General features: G+C 49.8%; 1 protein-coding gene across 13 annotated transcripts in view; it reads right to left on the reverse strand.

The window, feature by feature from the left end:
• The window catches only part of LOC135258779 (glutamate receptor-interacting protein 1-like), a 215,311-nt gene that overhangs the window by 23,549 nt on the left and 167,787 nt on the right, over positions 1-23,975 (reverse strand). For 7 of the 13 annotated variants that reach the window (XM_064342356.1, XM_064342352.1, XM_064342353.1 and 4 more), the window contains 9 exons: positions 15,801-15,936; positions 14,300-14,445; positions 13,340-13,423; positions 12,298-12,373; positions 11,112-11,257; positions 7,405-7,552; positions 6,604-6,773; positions 3,977-4,126; positions 1,947-2,096 (listed from right to left, as the gene is read on the reverse strand). In XM_064342356.1, coding sequence (XP_064198426.1) covers positions 1,947-2,096; positions 3,977-4,126; positions 6,604-6,773; positions 7,405-7,552; positions 11,112-11,257; positions 12,298-12,373; positions 13,340-13,423; positions 14,300-14,445; positions 15,801-15,936 — 1,206 coding nt within the window. Of the gene's footprint in view, positions 1-1,946; positions 2,097-3,976; positions 4,127-6,603; positions 6,774-7,404; positions 7,553-11,111; positions 11,258-12,297; positions 12,374-13,339; positions 13,424-14,299; positions 14,446-15,800; positions 15,937-17,594; positions 17,628-23,975 lie in introns of all 13 variants that reach the window. The other 6 variants (XM_064342351.1, XM_064342349.1, XM_064342347.1 and 3 more) reach the window with 3 other exon arrangements.

A 23,975-nucleotide genomic window follows, 5' to 3' on the forward strand; every position in this document is an offset into this window, starting at 1 on the left:
AATACCGCACTGCAACCTAGATACACTTATACTTGTATCAGAGTATAAGAAACGGTGTGTCCTAATGTACTGGGTTGGACTGGGAGCAATATTCGTTAATGCGTCTGTGGCCTGAAGGGGAGTGGGATTTGGATTGCGACCCTGGCCCAAGTTTCCCAGGTGGGCCATGACTGTCCCACACATTAATGAATGACATTGAGAAAGAAGACCACAGCACCTCCCCGACCATTCTACACAGCACCTGGGCTTGTGCAATGTTACCAATGACCTCTCCAAAACCACAGTATCAAGGGAAAGCAACCTACTTTTTCCAAAACTCTTCAGAATCGATTTCTCTCAATCTTTGAAACCAATGCCTGCCAAATGAAAGAACATCTCCTGTGTAAATTTTATGTAAATATGGCATGTCCCCAAAAAGAACATTGCCAGGCAACATTCAAGGTCCCTCGAACGCAATCCTGTCTCACTACTTCACAATTTCTCACCTCCATTCTCCTCCAAGGATTCTGCATCAAACTGGTCGTAACAGACAGCGGCAATATGGATGGCTCAGTCATATCTATTTTCCTCCCAGTGCTGAATGAATCACAGTGAAACTTCTTATCCTCGGCGGGATAAGGACATCCTGAGCTCCAGAAATGAGTTCGTTGGAAGTGCAGTGCTCTCCACAAACGTAGGACGTGCGTAGGACGGGATTATAAATGTGTTACCAACAGTGCGGAGTCAAATTGCTACCTTTTTTTTCTCCATAGAAATCAAAGTAGGGAAAAGCTATCATGAAGACATTATTGCACCAACCAAATGAAATAAAATAAAAATCACTGTTGAAGTTCTCCCTGAGGCTTGAGCGGGCTGTGGGTAGCGCAGACGACCCAAGGGACCTGCGAGACGTTGATTTCCTTTGATGTGTTTTTTGCGCTCCGTCTGAATTTCTCTTCGGTAGAAAGAACCGCGTCCCCACCTGACGCTTAAATCGGGAATGACGTCATGTTGCGGTGAGCGGCAGTCGGCGCAACTGAAATATTAAACGCTGCCCTCGGGAGGGTACGCATCCTGACGGGGGTCTCAATCAGGACGCGAGCAAAATAAACAAAATAAACAAAGAATGAACTTGAGGTAGTGCTCCTGCAAAGCAGTGAAGATGACTCAAACGATAAGAGCGGGAGGGATTTAGGGAGCCAAAACAGGAAATGGCTGTGTCCTTGAAAGTCTCTTAAAAGTCCCAGCAGACTGTACTTTTTTACCAGGCCTGGCAAAGAAAACAAGCAGCATCACAGATAATCATGAATCTTTCTCAGGCCTGTGAGCCGGGAGGTTAGACTGCTGCTCTCTGTGGGCCAGAAGTAGAGGTCTCCAAAGGTGCCCCCCCAAAACTCAAATATGACCCTGGGACCTGACCCAGAACCCAAGCCGGAGTGGATTTAAAATTCAAACGTGTTTCTTGGGTATAGGTAATGTTGAATGAAATTGAATGAAAATTCAGTAAGACCCCTCAGGTCCAGGTAAGAAAATCAGGTATTAAATGGATCGAGTACAACTTTTTAGACCCATCAAGGCCACTCTGGTGAATTTTCAAACAAAATCATGTTTTTAAAAAGAATTATTTCATATTGCTTTGTTCCAGAACAGGAATATTGCATTGCCTAGGATTCACTTACAAACAAATTCAAGTGTGTTTTGTAGTCCACTGGCATCTGTGTGTGAACCATAATTCGATAAAAATGACAGAATGATTTCATATAGTCACAGGTTTCACATATTACTCCAAATCAACCGATCTGGACTTACTTTTGAATCAAAATGATTGAATGAAAAAGGTGAGTAACAGACAACCATTTTGAAACAATGGAGCCAATTAACACAGCAAGCGTGTGCATCGCCCCCTTCCACTCAATCCCTATGGGCCTATTGGAAACTGAGGCTGGGCAAACAGGAAGTGGACGTACAGCAGCTCTTGTGGTCCTTCTTCTTCAGCTTCCTCCTCATCATGGTGCCGCGGGGGCTGGTGGGGTACAGGTTGCGGGGCAGGGTGTTCACGTTGAGCGAGCTGAGGCTGTAGGCGCTCATGGAGGACGGAGAGAAGGAAGAGCCCAGAGCTGGAGAAGGAGAGAGGGAGAGGTGAGACACAGGGATGGGGACGGGGATGGAGGGTGAGGGGGGGCGGTACAGCACAGTGGCCAATGCCTGCCTGTCATCCAAACACAGCACTGTTCCCCCCTCACGTGAACGAGCACAACTGTCCCTCAGTGTGCCAGCACTGTGTCTCGTGATCGACATAAACCCTTTGAAGAGCGAAGTCTAAGTCAGTTTTCTAGAACTCCATCGAGTTTCAGTTACCAGCAGGGATTGTGACATCAGCGTTAGAATGTTCAGTTAAGCTGACTGAAACCCACCCATCCCTGGGCAATGCCAGCACACAACTGTGCATCACCCTGTGCCACTGCTGGCCACAGCTGGCACTGGAATGTCCCGGATTCCAAACCCGACCACGGGGCCCCATCCATGTACAAAAACGTCCTGGCGAAAGTTCCAGCTTCATTCCAGCATGCTTTTAAACTAGTCCAGCAAGCTTTGGAAATGGTTAAGCTGTAAGGCAACAAGATGGTGGGCCAGCTTGATTACAGACAATAAGACCATCACCAAATTCCAGATGGAGTCCACCTGGAGCAGAAGCTGGTCACAGGTAAGATTCCATCACCAGGTTCCAGCCGGAACTTCCCCCAGGGTGCTGCCCAAACAGGAAGAGCCACCCCACAACCTGGCCAGAAATTCGTATTTACACAAATCCATCAGAACTATTTATTTAACCTGCCACTTCACCCGCCTCTTGTGTTCTATTAAACTGCCTCAGCTCAGCTTACATTAATTGAGTTAATGCACTCATTTCATCTGAGTTCCGTTAATCCCACGAAGCCTCTGGGTGGTGCGCTCCTACGCTCACGTGCTAGGCTGCAGTCGAGCCGCAGAATGCAGCGAAACCTCAGACGGCTTCAGAATTAATTACCACAGTCTGGCGGCTTCCCAAACGGATCACAAACACGCCCACCCAAGATCACACCCCCTGAAAACACTCGTGCTCTGTGCTCGCTTGAGGAAATCAAATCCGAGGACATTTCTCGAAACGTTGTGAAGAACTGCGTGTGATGGGAAGACAATGGTGTTGTTTTTTTTACGGATGACTGGCAGTTAAGCAGCAAGCTGAGAGAACGGAGCAGCCATGGATTCTAAAGCACGAACAGAGCGACAGGCATTTTAATGGATCTCGAGCAAGCGAGCGTCGTCCTTGAAAAGCAGCGAGCTCCAGGGCAGGAAATCAATAAATGCAGAGGCCAGAACATACATACAGATATACACACGCAGGATGCAGAGATGGTGTGAGGTAAGAGAACACTCTGCATCTGCACAATCTTCCCCACACAGGACAGAGGGCTTTTAATTAATCTCAGTGGCTGACTGATGAATAAGGAATCAGGAGAGATATTTAATTTAATATTTTCATATTTTATATTTAATTTAGGCCCATAATCAATCCAAATTCAAGGTAATGTAAAAAAAAAAAATCTGTGCTTGATGTATGAATATAAATAATTTTTTAATGTAAAACAGATACCATACAATGTCTAAATCTGTAACCCAACAAGGCACTGGGATGGAACAAAAGCCTGACTTTACCTGCGGATGATGTACATACAGACTTTGCCTGTGGATGACACACACACATACAGTACGCACTCTATTTGACCCTCCTACCCACAGCGTTTCAAGGACAACACACAAGCCGCAAAACTCTCCACCGTTTCTTTTTCACCAGAAGAACCATATTTCTTCAAAAACGTAAAGTGGAAAAATAAAATAAATAAACGACCAAAGCAAATCAGCAAAGGAAAACGGACAGAGGCGGTACGGGATGAGCAGTGAGGAGGAGGAGGAGGAGGATGAGGATGATGAGGAGGAGGAAGAAAGGGAGGAACGTTACTAAAGCTGTTTGGAGAGGATTTCTGGTGTTTGGACGCCTGGCTCCGGGCGTCGGGGTGGTAGGTGTTATAGTGCTGGTAGGGGAGGAAGTTGCTGTTGCTGTTGGTGCAGGACTCCCAGGGAAGCGGCCTGTTGCTCCGCTGCACCTTGACTGGGGCCACAGGCCGACGGACGGACGGCAAGCGAGAGAGGACAAACCCAGGGACATGCAAAGGGAAAACACAACACACACACACACACACAGGCACATCGCACACACCACACACCACACACAACACACACACACAACACACACAACACACACACACAGGCACACCACACACCACACACACACACACACACACACACACACACACACCACACACCACACACACACACACACACGACACACACACACACACACACACACACACGCACAACACACACACACAGGCATAAAGAGTGAGAACCAGAGAGAAAGGAAAGGCAACTACAAGACCGGAATAAAAGGATAAAACACCAAGGCAGGAAAACTCCGCGGACAGGAAATGGAGTTCCCTGAAGGAGGGCAAGGGAAGGCTGACCATCATCACCAGAAACCTGACATGTACACATTTCATAGATACGAACACAAACACACCTAGTCCAGCTTTTCCCAAATTTGCAGCACACAAAATATTACAGTTTAGAGATTGCGGAAATAAATTGAAAACAATTCCATGACAAAGAACTCACATAAATGTATTTATTTATATTAAACTATATAAGTGTAGGGCAAAGTGGAGTGCAATTATTGATCATATTGACCTGAATGACAGTATGTCAGTATTCTGTTAGGGTCTCGGCTGCTGGTGCCAGGGAACATGGCCGTATTCCCGCCTGAATGAGCCCTAAATGCACAACACTGTCCCTCTCCGGGGTGCAGTAAACACACGCGTGCAGAGGGAAGGTCTCAGACGCGACCGTCCGCCCCGCTCCCGCGTCTCTCTCTCTGACAGCTCAGACAGGACAGAAGGGAAGAGCCCCAGACCCTGCAGCTCCATCGATCGCCGCGCTTCAGGGGGCTTCATTTCAGAAGCGCTTTTTACACGGCGGATGTTAACCGAGCGGAGGAGGCGCAGCGATATCCCAGCAGCCCCGTTTCCTGGTCTGCCCCGCCTGACCGCGGCTTTAGGAAGGCCGCGCCGGTGCTCTGGGGGTCCGCTGCGATTAGCGTCTGAACGGAAGGTTCTGGAAACCCTGAGGTAATGAGAACCTCGCCGGCGCCGCTAGCCTTCCCTCTGGGCTCGTACTGCTTTTAACGGCCGAGGTTTTTACAGCTGACGGGGGCGGGGGGGGGGGGGGGGGTATGGGAACTGAACGTCCCATTACTGCACTCATTCTACCCAAATCTTTTTTTTAAAAAACCAGGTTGTGAAAGATCGGCTGGAGTGTCGTGCGTGTGTGTGCAAATGCTTTATGGATGGTGTGTGTGTGTGTGTGTGTGTGTGCGTGGGTGTGTGTGTGCGTGTGTGCGTGTGTGTGCGTATGTGTGTGTATGTGTGTGTGTGCGTGTGTATGTGTGTGCGTGCGTGTGTGTGTATGTGTGTGTATGTGTGTGCGTGTGCATGCGTATGTGTGTGTATGTGTGTGTGTGCGTGTATGTGTGTATGTGTGTGTGTGTGTGCGTGCGTGTGTGTGTGTGTGTGCGTGCGTGTGTGTGTGTGTGTGCGTGCGTGTGTGTGTATGTGTGTGTATGTGTGTGCGTGTGCATGCGTATGTGTGTGTATGTGTGTGTGTGTGTGTATGTGTGTGTGTGCGTGTGTGCATGTGCGTGTGATCAGTACTGGCAAACAGGAAAAGCCCAATCACCCCAATCAGGCATTAAACTACCTGGCAGTGCACAGCCTGCAGTGTCTCTTATTCAGTATACCCCTCTGCTGGCACCACAGCAATTGGCCAAAGCAGCTCTGAAGATCACACTGGGTACTGGACTAGAGGCCTGACTAAGCACTTTCTATCAAACACTAGTCCAATAACCCCCTACCAAGGTCGACAAATCTGTCTGGTCGCGAGTACTCCAGTTCAGTTAGGAGTGTGGAACTTCGCCCAATCGGAGTTCCGTTCAGAAACCTCGGCTCTTGGCTCGTGCCCCTCAAACGGCCAAATTCACCATCCTGCGCGGCGTCCAAGCCCTCTGAACTGCCTCCATCGCATTATGATTTCATTTTGCGTTTTCGCGGCTTGAAGAACATTTGGAACGCGCTCGCAGGAGATCGATGCGGAGGTAGTCGAAGACTCAGTGACATCATCTCTTCGAGGAAATTAAGGCATCCCTAGCCTTCTAACCAATCACACAAAATGGAGCCATCAGATGCTTGACGTCAACTCAATCTTATCATAATATTATTGTCACTGGGACAGAACTATTTTCCGGTCTGACGTACCACTGTACTCGTATAAATTAAAACGCTTATACAACATTTTAAAACATGCTGCCATTTTTCACTGGTCACATTCCTTAGATTGTCCATTACGCTCTGTGTGTGAAATAGGTGAATAGCGAGTGATATTATACAGTTTTACAGTGAGTCTGCAGTTCTGGCCTCTGACCTGCGACCTGCGACCTGTGACCTTTGACCTTTGACCCGGGGGCGGGTGAGGGCGTACCTTGCTCGGAGCCCTTGAGGGCGAGCCGGGTCTGGTGGTGGGGCAGGATCTCCATCTTGACGTGCTCACAGGCGCTGGCCAGCAGCTGGGTGGCCTCTGCCAGGGTGCAGAACTCCATGCTGGTGCCGTCCACCGACAGGATGTGGTCACCAGCGTGCAGCGCCCCGCACCTGTAGAGACGGGGAACCCCACTTCCTGTCAACGCCCCGGCGAAGACACGCCTCTCCCAGGAGACCCGGGTTTGGGTTTCCTGGTCCCTGGTTACCTGTCGAGGGGGTGGAGGAATGCCTAGGGACTGGTTACCTGTCAGTGGGTGGGGGGTGGGGTGGGTGGGCAAGTCTGGACCCTGGGTACCGGTCGGGGGTGGGGGGGGCATGTCTGGGCCCTGTTACCTGTCGGGGGGGAGCGGAGTATGGGCACGTCTGGGCCCTGTTACCTGTCGGGGGGGGCATGTCGGGCCTGTTACCTGTCGGGCGGTGGGGGCATGTCTGGGCCCTGTTACCTGTCGGGGGGGCATGTCTGGTCCCTGGTTACCTGTCCGGGGGGGGAGCGGAGTATGGGCACGTCTGGTCCCTGGTTACCTGTCGGGGGGGGTGGGGGGGGGATGTCTGGGCCCTGTTACCTGTCGGGGGGGGCATGTCTGGGCCCTGTTACCTGTCGGGGGGGCATGTCTGGGCCCTGTTACCTGTCGGGGGGGGGGCATGTCTGGGCCCTGTTACCTGTCGGGGGGGGGAGCGGAGTATGGGCACGTCTGGGCCCTGTTACCTGTCGGGGGGGGGGGCACGTCTGGTCCCTGGTTACCTGTCGGCGATGCTGGCGGGCTTGACCTTCTCGATGATGACGACCTGCTTGTTGCAGTACACAGAGGTAGATAACGCCAGACCCAGGCTGGACCCCATGGACTTCACCACCTCCACCAGGAGAGGCCCAGAGGCCGTGGCTATCGAATCTGCGTTCACAAACCAAATCAGTTTTATTTTGGATAAAAAAATAAAAAAATAAAAACATCACAAAGACACTTTACAAAAGCAGCAAAACAAAAACCTGGAGCAGGTACATCCCCAGGCCCCCAATTTACTCAACGAGGTGGGGGGAATACCCTACCCTCCCGAAGCCCCCTCCCGGGATCGCTTGCCTGCGCGATCTTAGGAAATGACCCCTCTGCTCCTCCCCCCGCTGCGCAGCTGCAGCATCATGGGGACTGAGCTCCTCCCTCCGCTGCGCAGCTGCAGCATCATGGGGACTGAGCTCCTCCCTCCGCTGCGCAGCTGCAGCATCATGGGGACTGAGCTCCTCCCCCCGCTGCGCAGCTGCAGCATCATGGGGACTGAGCTCCTCCCCCGCTGCGCAGCTGCAGCATCATGGGGACTGAGCTCCTCCCCCCGCTGCGCAGCTGCAGCATCATGGGGACTGAGCTCCTCCCCCGCTGCGCAGCTGCAGCATCATGGGGACTGAGCTCCTCCCCCCGCTGCGCAGCTGCAGCACCATGGGGACTGAGCTCCTCCCCCCGCTGCGCAGCTGCAGCATCATGGGGACTGAGCTCCTCCCCCCGCTGCGCAGCTGCAGCATCATGGGGACTGAGCTCCTCCCCCGCTGCGCAGCTGCAGCATCATGGGGACTGAGCTCCTCCCCCCGCTGCGCAGCTGCAGCATCATGGGGACTGAGCTCCTCCCCCCGCTGCGCAGCTGCAGCATCATGGGGACTGAGCTCCTCCCCCCGCTGCGCAGCTGCAGCATCATGGGGACTGAGCTCCTCCCCCCGCTGCGCAGCTGCAGCATCATGGGGACTGAGCTCCTCCCCCCGCTGCGCAGCTGCAGCATCATGGGGACTGAGCTCCTCCCCCCGCTGCGCAGCTGCAGCATCATGGGGACTGAGCTCATAACGGCAGCACATGAATAAGAGAAAAGTAGCGGGAGCTCCCCCGGGTCCAGTAATGCCCCATAACCACGGCAACAACGGCAGTTACTGCTGCCCGGGCCAATTATCCTGCAGGACCACGAGGACCGTGTGGAGAACGGGCGATGCAGCGGTTGTAATGGGAAACTGCCAGCAGCGGGGCCCAGCACTGTATATTAGTGGGGAAATTAGGTGCTACGGGGGTGAAGAAAATGATCTTTAATAACCCCTCTGACTATTTACAAAAAAAATAAAAACAAATATTCTTTTGATTCATATTGTTTAGAAAAGCATACAGTCCCTCAGAGGCTTGTTAGCTAGAACAACAGGAGACAGTTTTTAACCTTTAACAGGATCTCAGCCTGTTTCTACTTCTACATAAACCGAGGAAATACTTTGCTGAATAGCCCAGTCCAATAAGCATTACTAATTACAATCAATTTTATTTTGTAGTAACATTTTATGAAACACACAATTATTCAGCATTTGCGAATTACACAGATTATTTGAATTTGTGATCCACTGACTGTTCTACGTGCCAGCATTCAGTAGATATTGATGGAAAGATCAATTAGTCTGATCTGCACATATCCTTTATTGAAGCTATTTTGAGCAGCATCAATACATTGCAGGTTATTTTGAGCATCAATATAGTGCAATAAAATATATTGTCAAGATTTCATTTTTGAAATATTTGGAAGGCTGTAGGTTTGAATCTTGGACGAGGAGGCTGTTGTACTCATGAAACTAAATGGGTGCACTTCGTTCTTTCCTGGATTATAAAGTGGTAAGGTCAGGCAGGCCAAGGCACATTGGCAGGGGAGTTTTGTTAGCTATCAGGCAGAGCCATATAATCGATTATCAACTAAATAATTGAACAAATAAATAAATATCCCCCCACACCAAACCTTTCACACCGAGGAGAGACAGATTAACACCCCCCCCCGCCCCCTCCCCCATAATCTAAAGCAGTGTCAATACACCTTATGAAAAATAAATCAGCCAGAGATTCATCATTACTTATTCATGAGGGAGGCTGCTTCAATCACAAGGACACCTCTGGAAGGAGGAAAATAAATAAATAAATAAATGAAACCCGGAGCTCCCTGATTTATACCCGCCAAGGTGTCCGTGTGAGAAACACTGCTGAGCGTTCACGTGGACAGCAGACCATCCGAGCGTTCACACAGACCATCCGAGCGTTCACACAGACAGCAGACCATCCGAGCGTTCACACAGACCATCCGAGCGTTCACACAGACAGCAGACCATCCGAGCATTCACACAGACCATCCGAGCGTTCACACAGACCATCCGAGCGTTCACACAGACCATCCGAGCGTTCACACAGACCACCGAGCGTTCACACAGACCACCCGAGCGTTCACACAGACCATCCGAGCGTTCACACAGACCATCCGAGCGTTCACACAGACCATCCGAGCGTTCACACAGACAGCAGACCATCCGAGCGTTCACACAGACAGCAGACCATCCGAGCGTTCACACAGACCATCCGAGCGTTCACACAGACCATCCGAGCGTTCACACAGACAGCAGACCATCCGAGCGTTCACACAGACCATCCGAGCGTTCACACAGACCATCCGAGCGTTCACACAGACCATCCGAGCGTTCACACAGACCATCCGAGCGTTCACACAGACAGCAGACCATCCGAGCGTTCACACAGACACAGACCATCCGAGCGTTCACACAGACCATCCGAGCGTTCACACAGACCACCGAGTGTTCACACAGACCATCCGAGCGTTCACACAGACCATCGAGCGTTCACACAGACCATCCCGAGCGTTCACACAGACCACGAGCGTTCACACAGACCATCGAGCGTTCAACAGACAGACCATCCGAGCGTTCAACAGACACAGACCATCCGAGCGTTCACACAGACCAGTCCACCAGCGTTCACACAGACACGCAGACCATCCGAGCGTTCACACAGACCATCCGAGCGTTCACACAGACCATCCGAGCGTTCACACAGACCATCCGAGCGTTCACACAGACTACCGAGCGTTCACACAGACCATCCGAGCGTTCACACAGACAGCAGACCATCCGAGCGTTCACACAGACAGCAGACCATCCATCTCCCCCCCCTCATCCTCAGTGTCTGCTGGGCCTACGCTGTGTTTGGGCTGCAGAGGCTAAGCTGTTTTTTTGGGGGGGGGGGGCAGCCGGACTGAGAACTTGGAGGCCTCTCAATCTTGATTTTTGTGACCGTATAATGGCTGCGTTTATTTGTTTTGCCTCTCTGGAAAGAAATGCCACATCTCCACTCGGGTTCCATTTAAACCCCCCCCCCCCCAAGGCCACATTTCTGTGCCATAACAGTGCAGGGAATTCAGCGCACCTGCGGACACTGAACGCAGTCCCTTTTACTTGTGTGACAAACAACCCGCCAATACAGGCGCTTCCAAATTGATTCTTTATTGGGATAAAAACCAACACACTGAATCGCTCAATCCACAGTGTCATGTCTACAGAACGAGCTGTGATCACGTGATTATTAAAAAAAAGCAGTCCAACCGTAACCAGGGAGGGAGGGAGGGAGGGGGGCAGGGGGCGGGGCCGGGGGCGGGGCGTACCCATGACGGACACGTCGTACTCGATGAGCAGCGTGGCCTCCTGCCCGCACTGCTTCAGGATGCTCATGGCCTCAGAGTGCGTGGCCCCGGGGAGCCGGATCCCGTCGATGCTCAGCACCCGGTCCCCCGGTTTGATGGTCCCTTCCCTGTTAGCGGAGACAGACGCACTGTAACACATATCACACGGATCGACCGCCTCTCTAAGGGATCCAGCCAGACATGTGGGTCCACTTCATTTTGACAGTTAAGAGGATAAACATGGATTGCACGTCTGAATACAATGTGGAATACAATGTTCAACTATTGATCAATAGTAAAAAAAAAAAAAGAAAAAGAAGTCAAGAAAATGAAGAAAAATGGTCTAAACAAATAAATGTGCTGTCTCATGACAAAACTGCAGAAGAGACCCAAAAACTTATGAGACCCAGCAAAACTGATTTGCTAATATTGTATATTTCAGCGCAGGTGCCCCTGGAGTAACGGCTCCAGCTCGGGGGGGGGGCAAACAATATTGTGTGCGGGGGACACCGAACTGCGAGGAGGGGGGGGGGGGGGACCGGAGGACTCCCACACAGAAAGAGAAATGAAATTACAATTCAGAAACATTAATAATGACAGAGCTTCACATACACAGCTGAAGAGAATCGATTTCACAGAAGCAGCGCAAACAAATCATATACTCAATTTGTGACTCTCGGATAGGAAACAGGCCAGAGATGGATCATTCACTGGGACTGATGACAGGAAATAAATTCCAGTACTGGAGCTAGAGTAGGGCTAAGTTACTCCAGGACTGGAGTTAGAGGAGGGCTAAATTACTCCAGAACTGGAGTTAGAGGAGGGCTAAGTTACTCCAGTGTTGAAACTAGAGTAGGGGTAAATTACCCCAGTTTTGGAGTCTGACGATGGCTAAATCACACCAGCATTGGAACTTGGCTAATTTCCTGCAGAACTGGAGTCAGAGGACTGAGATGATGGACATTTTATTCTAGTCCTTAAGTGAGACGGACTGTGGTATAGTGCAAAATGACCATTAAATGAGATGCCCATTTGTATTTTTAACTGAATAAGAATAATGTCATCGTGGTTCTCTTGTCAAACAGTTTTTATTTATTATTATCAGAGTGGCTGATGAGGGCTACAGGCTGCACCTGTGTGCTGTCCGTCATCCCAGCCTTCAGCTCACCTGTCCGCGGGGCCTCCTGGACGGACGGTCGATATGACGACGGGGCGGGACTTGTTCCTGTCCTCGTGGGACCCCCCTGCGGGGGAACAAGCAGAGTGGTGTCACCGTGGAGACCGTGCCCTTTACGAAAACAATCACGCACAATCTGCCTTTTTTATTTCAGTTTAAACTATTTCAAATGCCAACTACGATTTTCACGCGTGAAAACAAAACATGTGCCTTACTGTAAAATAGCATATGTTACCCTTTTCCCACTCATCTTATATTTGGGATTGTTTTCATAGCTCACATGTGTACTCTTCACATGTTGGGTGTTCACATGTGGTTACTGAACATGTGATTTTTTTTCGTAAGGGTAGGTAGACATCCCAGAATTATCCATCATATCGCACAGCATTACCACTACCTTTGCTTTTCAGTGATCGGTATCATGGGATATCCATGCTACGCTCATGACAAAAAATACAAGATGGCCAAGCAAACATTTGCAAAATGACCTTTATGAAGGTTAGCATGGAAGGCAAATAACTGACACCGGCTCGGAATGGATGGCAGTATAAATATTTGTGCAGTCCCAGCCTGCCGGGACGGCATCATTATTTCACTCATGCAGAAACAGCATGATGAATAAAACATGAGTAAAATATACTACTGTAATGAATTGATTTTAAAAAAAAATAAAAAAAACAGCTGTTGGCTATCTTTGACCTTCAAAATGCTTCTTTCCCTCTATCAAGAGACTTCTCTGCAGGTAGCGTTTAGGCTAGGTGTTTCATTTTAATGAAACGGATTCAGGTCAGGAGAAAGTGGCCAAACAGACGGAAACAAATGGAAATTTGGTGTAGAAATGCACAGGAAACAGATCTTTTTCCCCCAGATAATCCCCCTTCTTAAAGTCAGGAGGAAATTACAGTTTGTAAATGCTTCCTGCAGAAGCTCTCCTTAGCCTATCAGAACACCCCCCTGTGCATCTGCAGTGACAGAACCCCCCGCCCCATGCCCCCCCCCTCCCCCCGATGCGAGGCCTGCGTGTTCTACGCACCTCGCAGGACGAAGCCGAAGGAGTTGCCCTCTTTGTGCAGCGTGACCTCCACCGTTTTGAACACGACCCCGGAGCCTTGGAGAGCTGTAAGGAGAGCAGAGAGGCCCCGCATTAAGGGTCATCCGCCGCTCGGGCTCACACACCCCATAGCCAGTTACCCAGGGAAGGCACAGCTGTGCCTGAATACCACTCAGCTGCCAGAGAGAAACAAACAGTCAAAGCAAACTCTCACTCCCTTACAGACGCACCTGCTATAGACACAATGTACACTCACAGAGTCCCTCACAGATGCACCTGCTATAGACACAGTGCACAGTGTGCACTCACAGACAGTCCCTCACAGAGGGCAGAGGCACTCACAGACAGTCCCTCCAGAGGACAGAGGCACTCACAACAGAGTCCCTCACAGAGGACAGAGGCACTCACAGACAGTCCCTCACAGAGGACGGGCACTCACAGACAGTCCCTCACAGAGGACGTGGCACTCACAGACGTCCTCACAGAGGACAGAGGCACTCACAGACAGTCCCTCACAGAGGACAGAGGCACTCACAGACAGTCCCTCACAGAGGACAGAGGCACTCACAGACAGTCCCTCACAGAGGACGGCGGGCACTCACAGACAGTCCCTCACAGAGGACGGCAGGCACTCACAGACAGTCCCTCACAGAGGACAGAGGCACTCACAGACAGGCCCTCACAGAGGACAGAGGCACTCACAGACAGTCCCTCACAGAGGACAGAGGCACTCACAGACAGTCCCTCACAGAGGACAGAGGCACTCACAGACAGAGTCCCTCACAGAGGACGGCGGGCACTCACAGACAGTCCCTCACAGAGGACGGCGGGCACTCACAGACAGTCCCTCACAGAGGACGGCGGGCACTCACAGACAGAGTCCCTCACAGAGGACGGCGGGCACTCACAGACAGTCCCTCACAGAGGACGGCGGGCACTCACAGACAGGCGGCAGCTCGTACTCCACCTCCAGCACCACCCGCTCGCCCACGTTCTTCAGCAGGCTGATGATCTCGTCGTGGCGGAATTTGGCCAGGTTGATCCCGTTTACCGACTTAATGTAGTCCCCTACGTTCAGCTGGTCGCTCCTACGGGAGGGACGGGGGAGAGAGAGAGGGAAGGAGGGAGAGAGAGAGAGAGAGAGAGGGATTGGGTTGGAATGAGAGTTTAAGAATTGTGCTCTGATGAGGATGTTGCTTAAAGCATCAGTGTGCAGTGTGTGGGAGCGTTTGTGTGTGTACGTGTGTGCATGCATGAGTGCAGGTGTGTGTGTGTGTGTGTGTGTGTGTGTGTGCGCGTGTGTTTAAACTACGTGCACCCTACCTTATGGGCTAGCAAAATAAACACCCCAACCACGCTTTGCTGTCGAGCATGTATGTGTCTCATTGACAGGATCCTACACAAACTGGCCCAATTTGCATGAGAAATAACACCTCCACAGGACTGCATCTGCTCCGGGTCATAATATGTGAAAGCAGGCAGGAGTGATGCATGCTGGGAAGGCACAGTACACTTAGAGAATACAGAACCATTTTTTCAAGAGATTCCCAAGTTGTGAAGAAACAATCTGAAACATTGATTTAGGAGCTCCACCTGCAGCCAGAAGTTTGCAGGTGAGAATCCTGGCAGGTAAACCAGGATGATTTGGGTTCTGGCCTCACACTGTTCCTGGAACACCCTTAATTCAGCGCATATGAAATAAATCTAACAGAGAAAATGAATAATATGTGAAATATAAGCAATGCCTGACCAGATTATATCTGGTTTCAGCACTTTCAGAAGTGGTATCAAAGTGATTTTGTCATTCTAATGCCATTTCGCAGGCAGGGCAGCCTTATTAAATGAGTGTCACTTACAGATAAATGGCTCCAAATGAAATATAATTTTGTCCAATCAATAGGAAAAATCACTGGGCTGATAGCACTGACGCAGCAGCACTGACGCAGCAGCACTGACGCAGCAGCACGGACGCAGCAGCACTGACGCAGCAGCACGGACGCTGCAGCACTGACGCAGCAGCACTGACGCAGCAGCACGGACGCAGCAGCACTGACGCAGCAGCACTGACGCAGCAGCACGGACGCAGCAGCACGGACGCAGCAGCACGGACGCTACGTCGCAGGAAACTTTGCGTGAGCAGGCAGAAACGGTGCGAGCCTACGAAAAGACATCTTCGTGCAACCTCTGTGGTAACCTTGTGGTGCCCAATCACGTGCAGCGGAGGGCAGAGATTATGCAGATTTTTATTTTCCGACCAATCACGGCACCTGCTGATTTCACTAATTAGCTCCCTCCTCTCTGGCTGAAGGCGTGTTAATTAGCGAACTCAGCGGGTGTGCTGATTGGCTGGAGTGAAGCCCTGCGTACTCCCGGTGCCCGGTGGCACACGCTCGGGCACCGTGGCGCTGAAACGGCGCGCGGGGGCGGGGGCGGGGGCGGGTACCTGGCGGCGATGCCCCCCTGGCGCAGGTTGGACACGCGGGGCTTGCCGTCCTTGTCGATGCCGCCGGAGACGGTGAGCCCCAGCGTGGTGCCCTCCTTCTTCATCAGCTCCACCATGCAGGAGCCCCGGAACTCCTCTGTGGGGGGGGAGAGCCGGGGGTCAGGAGGCGCAAAGGACAAAGGTCAAACCGCCATCTTTCTGTCTCCACGTCCTGCCATGGCGACGGCAGCTCTGAGAGCGCCCTCTGGAGGGCAAGACTCATAGTGCCGTTTGGAGGTCTGCTCTCATACAGCCAATCAGAGGACAGCTCTCATACAGCCAATCAGAGGACAGCTCTCATACAGCCAATCAGAGGACAGCTCTCATACAGCTAATCAGAAGGCTGCTCTCATACAGCCAATCAGAGGACAGCTCTCATACAGCCAAATTGGAGACCTGCTCTCATACAGCCAGTCAGGGGGTGGCTATCATACAGCCAATCAGAAGGCTGCTCTCATACAGCCAAATCGGAGACCTGCTCTCATACAGCCAGTCAGGGGGTGGCTATCATACAGCCAATCAGAGGGCTGCTCTCATACAACCAGTCAGGGGGTGGCTATCATACAGCCAATCAAAGACCTGCTCTCACACAGCCAATCAGTGACCTGCTCTCATACAGCCATACAAAGACCTGCTCTTATACAGCCCCAATCAGCACCATTACACAATCTCCCTGCACCATTTCTGCCTGGCTTGCAGACTCATGTACAGGTTCACGCCACAGCTCTCAGCTGCACAGGATCCCCATGCTCTGGGTTTCTTCCTGTGTGCTGCTGCTTATTATGGATTTATTTATACATCAGGGACAGCATGATGCCAGAAACATTCATCCCATGCAGATGATCTGCACTGCACCCAAAGCAACAGGAGGCTAATTTCCATAGGCAGTCCAGGCTGACTGCATGGGACACTGCACATACAGTACGGAAGTATAAAATATTCACAAAACAACAAAACAAAAAAACTGAAAATAAGGACAGAAGCCATTACAGACAAATATTCCAAACAAGAAAAAAGAAAAAAAACCATTCCAAACATTCTGCATAGTGACAAGCACACTTGCACAGGAAGTCACACTGAAATTATAGTGCAGCAACAGGGGCCACAAGTGTCTTTTGTGTGGGAGCAGAAACTGAGCATCCTAATAGCAGTCCTCTGACACGCCTCCCTCCTGTAAGAGAGACAAACAGACAGCATCCCACCACACATACATATATACTGGGGAAGGAGGGGTGCAAGCGTAGCGCCGCAGATCCCAAACGAAGCCCCAGGGGCCCCCGTTAATCTCGGCGGGGGGTTTACGGAGCGACTCTGACTCCGCGTCCATTTCACCACCGGGCGGAGAGGGAGAAGGACAGCTCTGCACGCGCTCAGACCGCAGGAGGCAGCTCGGCACAGCGGGGTCGGGGCGCGGCTGTTCGAAAGAATCAGGGAATAGCGCTCTCATCTCGCAGCCAGACCCGCGTTCAAAGGGCCGCTTTGTGATTTCGGTTGGCCAGGGGCGGAGACCACTCTCCTGACAACGTACGCATTTCAGAAGCAATTCCAGTATGGCTGCGTAATACCTGAATCTGAAAATGACATCATACATTGTACTCAATATGTAATTCATACAAAACACAAGGGGGGGGGGGGGAGTCATTTTAGCCCCTTCTATTTCCTTAATGCATTTCAGCTGCAGTGTCTGTTCAGGACAGAGTGCTGTGTAAGCTGCAGTTTCAAGCCAAAGCGCTCGTAACGACGAAGTTTCCTCACCTTGGCAACACAACTGAAACGCACGGGAAAATTCTGCAAAAAAAAACCAAACAAAGAAAAAAAAAAAGAATAGGTCATCATGCATGAACGTACAGTTTAGTGCAAAAGTATTGGGACTGAGACAGTTTTTGTTGTTTTGGTTCTGTACTTGTGTACTCCAGCACATTTTAAACACAACCATGAATATGAGCTTAAAGTGCAGACCGCAGGCTTTGAGGGCCATATTTACAGCCGTATCAGGCAATCCCTGTAGGAATCACAGCCCTTTCACACACAGCCCCACAGTACAGGGGAGCCAGTGACAGCACGGGTGCACATTCTGCTGTTTCTCGCCCAGCTGAGTCTTTGCATCATTAGTTCACGCTCAGGAAAGCTAACAAAAGGCCTAAAGTTGATTCTAGGCGAGTAATTTGCATTTTGGAGTCTGTTGCTGTCGTCTCTCAACAGTAGCGTCTGGATATGAGCGTCTGCTAAATGCCTGTAATGTAATGCAATGTCAACACGAAGGCAAAATAAGCGTCAATGTTAGTAAAGCAGGCCATCACGCTACCTATGCATGCACGCACGCAGACATGCACACGCGCGCACACGTGCGCACACACGCTCACACACGTGCGCACACACACACACAGAACGCGCACGCACACGCTCACACACACGTGCGCACACACACACACAGTATGCGCACGCACACGCTCACACACACGTGCGCACACACACACACAGTACGCGCACGCACACGCTCACACACACGTGCGCACACACACACACACACGCATGCACGCACACACGCTCACACACACGCACGTTCGCACACACACACACAGAACGCGCACGCACACGCTCACGCTCACACACACACAGTACGCGTGATGCCACTTCCCCGAGGCCGCACACACTGAGCAGGGGGGCAATGCCGTTCACCCAGAACACAGCGACAGAGACAATGCAGAGGATCAAAAAAGCCATTAGCATCTGCTAATGAGTGTGTGTGTGAGGGGGGGGGGGGGCATAGGGGGGAGGAAGGGCTGGGTGCAATGCAGGACAACAGCATCCCGCTCAAAATTAAAGGAATAATTTAAAACCTGCATGAGGCTGACTGGTTTATTAATTTATAATAATTTATTAATATAGAACTACTTTGATACTACTTTCAAAATGATAATTTAATCTAATTGCAACATGGTAATTATAATATAACATTTATTGTATAAATCTATAGTGTAATAACTCAGGACCAAAATAACACTTATTATTCTGAAGCAAAATAACACAGCAGGTTATTTTAGTAAGGAATGCACAAGACATGGAAAATGAAAGCGTGTGCTCAAATTTATACCTGGACCTCTATCATGAATGTGCTTTTAGTGAAGACCATTTGAAAAATGGCACCTTTAATTATTCAAGGATTATGCAGAACGCTGGGGAAAAGGGAGACTCAATTAACGCTTTTTTTGGGAGTCAGTTGATGAGCAATTTTGGGAAGCGGCCAGAAAAGGTGTGTTTTCAGGTGCAGTAGCCACTGAGAAGACTGGAGTAATAGTGAAAAATGACGCTAGTAGCAGCTATCTGACAATGATGAAGAACCGACCGAATTGCCATTGGAGGAAAAAAAAGATGAAAACTTTATCAAGCTTAATCATGAAATAGCTATTCCTATTGTCTGAGAGTGTGTGTGTGTGTGTGTGTGTATGTGTGCGTGCGTGTGTGTGTTCATATCAAAAACGTTCACAAAGCCACTATATTTCATTATTGAAAACTTAAAATAAATGAAAGAAGCATGACTCAGCAGCAAAATGAAGATAAAACAATGTCAGGAGCTCCCAGCTGTAGCTAATGAGATCAATTATTCATAAGGCTTACAATTTACTCCAGTGTTTCAAATGCACACCGTATATATTAGTCAAAGGGAAGTAATACACAAGCATTTTATTACTGTTCCATCAAATCCGTATCCCAGCATGCCCCCTGTGCAGCTGGGCTCCTTCCGAACAGGAAGCTCTAAAAGCGGCGCTCAAGCGATCGTCTCTGGGGGGGGGAAGTCCTGCTACCTTCTGAGCAGGAAGAAATACGTTCTGTAAACACAGAATGACGGTCTGCCACGCTGGGATCACACAACCGGTTTTATGAATGAGCGCTTTGTCAAAGGCAAAGAAGACAACGTGTAAGAGACACAGTCGGAAACATTGTAAATGCTGCACAGCGTAATTGAACGAAGCGCTTCATGTCTACTACAGTATGAATGTAGGTCGGGATTTCTCACACCCTAGAAAAATTGGCAGTGAATTTCATTGACCGTGAGTACTTTCTGTCATTTGTATCATCTGTCAGTCACATGACTTAATTTGGGGGTGTGGCCTTTGAACATATAAATGTGCCCGCTTGGAATCTGCTACAGTTATCCAACATTGATTTACCCAATGAGCCACGAACTGCTATTCCAGCACCGTCCAGTGAGCCCTGTCCTATAAGCCTTACACTAATTCATTTTGTACTAATATATTTACATTCATCTGGAGGGTTTGACCAAAATTACATTTGTACTTTTGTAACAGTCTAAGAGTCTTTGATTCAGCCTGGTCTACAGTGTTGACACAGTCATCACATTATTAATTTTGAGACACTGTAACCATCAGCTTCCCCGTTAAACATTAGGCAACAGGAAAATAGGAGCAGTGCATCAAACGCATTTCCATTTTGGAGGCCCTGACTGAACTTTCAATCATTTCCCAGTCGTTTCTGCGCTGTAATTGAAAGCAGAATGGCACTTCCATTGCCACGGGCAAGTCAGGGCCTTGAGGAAGAGAGCGGAGTCCCATAGCGGGTTCACCCATGCATGACTACAGACTGAACTAATGGCTCGCGGACGTTCGTGGTGCTGCGGTTTGACACAAAATGGCGGAGGGCCTCACAGTTTCCTGCATATTCAAGACACCACAGAGACTGCGAGTCGAACCGAAGAGACAAACAAAGGAACCCCCACGGCATATATATCCGAGTACCCTTTAAATCCAACCGAACAGCCATTACGAAAACAGCGAGAATGATGCATGGAACAGTACGTTTGAGCACATTAGGAAAAACCTTTAACATCGCCAAGTGCTGCATCTGGAGGGGCTGCAAACCCCCGGGTATTTCAGTTCATTGGAAACTGAAGCAAGAGCAGCTTATTTTCAGGACTTGGTTTAAATGTGCCTCCTGTTGAAGACTAAATGAGCTAAGAGGTCCACTCATTCAGATGCTTTCCCTTGCTGTGTATTTTCAATGACTGTGTGTCAATGACTTCCTGGTCTGAGAGAACATTCTCCCGGTCTGATAGAAAGGTCCCACATGTCAGCACCCCTCGCCCTGCACCCCCCCCCCCCTTCCCCCACTCCCACACCCTCCCCTCTGGTCCAACAGCTCCCAATCTCATGCAGTATTACGCCCCCAGCTGCGTATGTTCAAGGGAAGTATTTTGACAAATACAAAAATCTGGCAACCCTACACTGCTTGCCTGTGGGGTGGGGAGGGGGGTTTGCTCTGATCTGGCACCCAGCGTTCGGGACATGCGCTCTGCGGAAGGCATTCTGTGGGGTGGGAGTGTGGAAAGCATCAGGTATGCAAACACACATGAGTGTAATCATGCCTGGAAAGGAACAGAGCCTTATGCTGCAGAGATCTTTATGCAAAATGATGATGGGCTGGCTTCTCCTGTATCGTTTAATTATGCCTTTCTCACACATCTGATTCTTGGATGAACCCCCTGCACCCCATCCCCTTCATCTTCTATCTTCCTCCAGCTTTGTTCTCCTGCTGGCGGCAATTAGTGCCCCAGTGATTAAAGAAAGCCTTCCTCCGCGTAACAATGGGCTTCGAAACGGGCAGCCGTGCGTTCTGCCGCTCTGCCAGCTTTTAAAATCAACGCTCCCTCCATTCCAGCTTCAGCAATCTGCACGATTCAACAGACACAACCTGCAATTATGCCTAATTACAAACTCACATCTCCTGTTTTGTGTTCGTCTTATAACTGCATCGACCGCATACAGAACAAATAAAACACACCCTGACAGAGAAAAGGGAAATCATCCACAAGATAATCAGCTCCTGTCTGCCAGTGTGACCCATGGTGGCACATCTTAGTAACTGAAGCAACCATTTCAGGCTTGCTTTAATTCTTGCACAGTTTGGGATAATCTTCTTCATAAATATCCCAGCCAAGGCCCTCTAACCACACTGAACTCACGGATAGGGCTTTCCACACCCGACCGTCACTGGTGCCGAAATTGTGAAAACAGGCCTCGCAGTACACGTTCTTACGAAGACGCGGCGCGTAATGCAAGTGTTGCCATCTTATAGTGGGTCTGATGATAGGCTGGATCACTTCACACATTTACAGGCTATTCCCAATGGTTCATTCACATGCATGTGTTTTACTGTGATGCTACACACTCAGGCCAGATAACGACTGAGTGATAGCCCAGAGCTGGCCCAGAGCTGGCCCACAACTGGCCCACGGATACCACCATAGAACGATGCCGACGGGCCCATCCGAATCTGGCTGCCAGAGCGCAGCCTTGATGCGACCCTGTCTCAGGTGAGATATGCACCTGGGCCGCATTTGGGCCAGAATCCAAACGCTGTAATGAACCCATAAATGTGTCTGGGTCCAGTTAGGCCGGCCCGTCGGCCCCAAACTGAAAGGCCGCTCCAGTCCTTAAATGTGATTGGTTGCATTTGGGCTCATCTTGGTGCCGCTTGCTGATGCCATAAAGGTCCCTTAAGTGCCTAAAATCAACCAAATTTGGCCCGGAATCATCTGCTATCTGCACTCAGCCAGAGTCACTGCTCTTGGCACTGAAGAGGGGGAAAAAAAAATGAAACTCCAGGGTGATTCACAATTTGAGAATTAGCTCAGGATCCACCCCGGTGATGGTCTGCATCAGATAAAGCCAAACAGTCAAAATCACACACTTCTCTCCATGCAGGTAAAAAGATTTTTTTTTTTTAATTTCGAAATCACCCAGATATCAGATTAGCTACAGAAGCCATGTTGTGCCGTACAGACGCACTGCGTTGAACTGCAGCACAAACGACACCGATTCCAGCGCCTAAAACCATCCCACTAACCCAGGAGACATGGCACTGGAACGCCTGTTTGGTACTGGGTTGCCAGAAGTCTGGTTTTCGACCACGTATATCTGGTTTTCAATTATTTCTACAGGTCCTGACAGGACAACGTAAGGTCCGGTTTGAGTAACAGATGGAAGGAATTGACCGGTAATTTATAACGAAGTAGCACGTCGTTGACTCCCCGGTCTGATAGAATAGCATCACCCGATCTGACATCCAGAACCGAAATAATATCCACCCCCCATGCCCCCTCACCCCCCTCACCAACCCCCCGCCCCCCCCCGACCACATTTGCAATTACACTTCCAGCTGTGAATGGCTGGTTTTGACTATTTCTAAATCTGGCAAACCCTATTCTGGTAAAATTGCTATGCATGACTCAGCTTTGATGAGTGATTAAACTAACTGCAGCCTTTAGGGTCTGGCCTCACAGTGCTTGAATGTGAGGGTCATGTTCGCATATTCACAGCACTAGAAGTCTTTGTGTTGCTTCTGAACTCACAGGGTGTCCCACGCTTCACTTGCCAGGCCTTAATTATTCTTAGGCCCGAGAACACTTGAATGGCTAGGGAACAGAATTAATAAGCAGCTTCATAATTTTGATTTGATTGTTTCGTGGTTGAGTTTGGGTCATTCAAATTAAGGACAAATGCCCAGGAGGACGAAAAACCACCAGCTTTTAAAAAATTGACAAAAGGACAAAGCACACCACATTTAGACTGAATTGAAATGCTGTAAAAGTTCAGACTGTGGGGTAAACTATAAAGGCTTGATGTGCTTCATGTCGTTGATGAAATTCACATTTCTCTGAGGTTAACAAGGAAAAAATGTATTTCAAAATTTCTTCGACACAGTATGAAAAACTCATTTTACAAAATGTATCTGAAATGCCGCACGACCGTATCAGCTGATGAATAACGTATTGAGAAAGAACACTACTCTACACATTTGCAGAGGGGGGGTTTGTTGACTTTGTACATCATTTTATTCATGATTCTGAAATAAGGCCAGAAGACACCTCCTGGGATGAACCTTTCACTAAAGGGGGTCCTTCCAGGTTGGGAGGACTTTCAACTGGTACCACTGGTTTAAAAATCATTACTCAGGAGAAAACCATACTAATCTGCTATAGGGCCACCCAAAATGGGCTTTAGAATGCAATGGAACAAGACACAAATACATTCACACGTGTGCCTGCAGCCTTTGAGTCCCTCAAAGGGGATCTTCAAAGCCACAGGGCTAAGGGCTGAGTCACAGAGGCAGCCAGAA

Source organism: Anguilla rostrata, chromosome 7 (genome assembly GCF_018555375.3).
Source record: "Anguilla rostrata isolate EN2019 chromosome 7, ASM1855537v3, whole genome shotgun sequence".
In the NCBI taxonomy this organism is placed as follows: domain Eukaryota; kingdom Metazoa; phylum Chordata; class Actinopteri; order Anguilliformes; family Anguillidae; genus Anguilla; species Anguilla rostrata.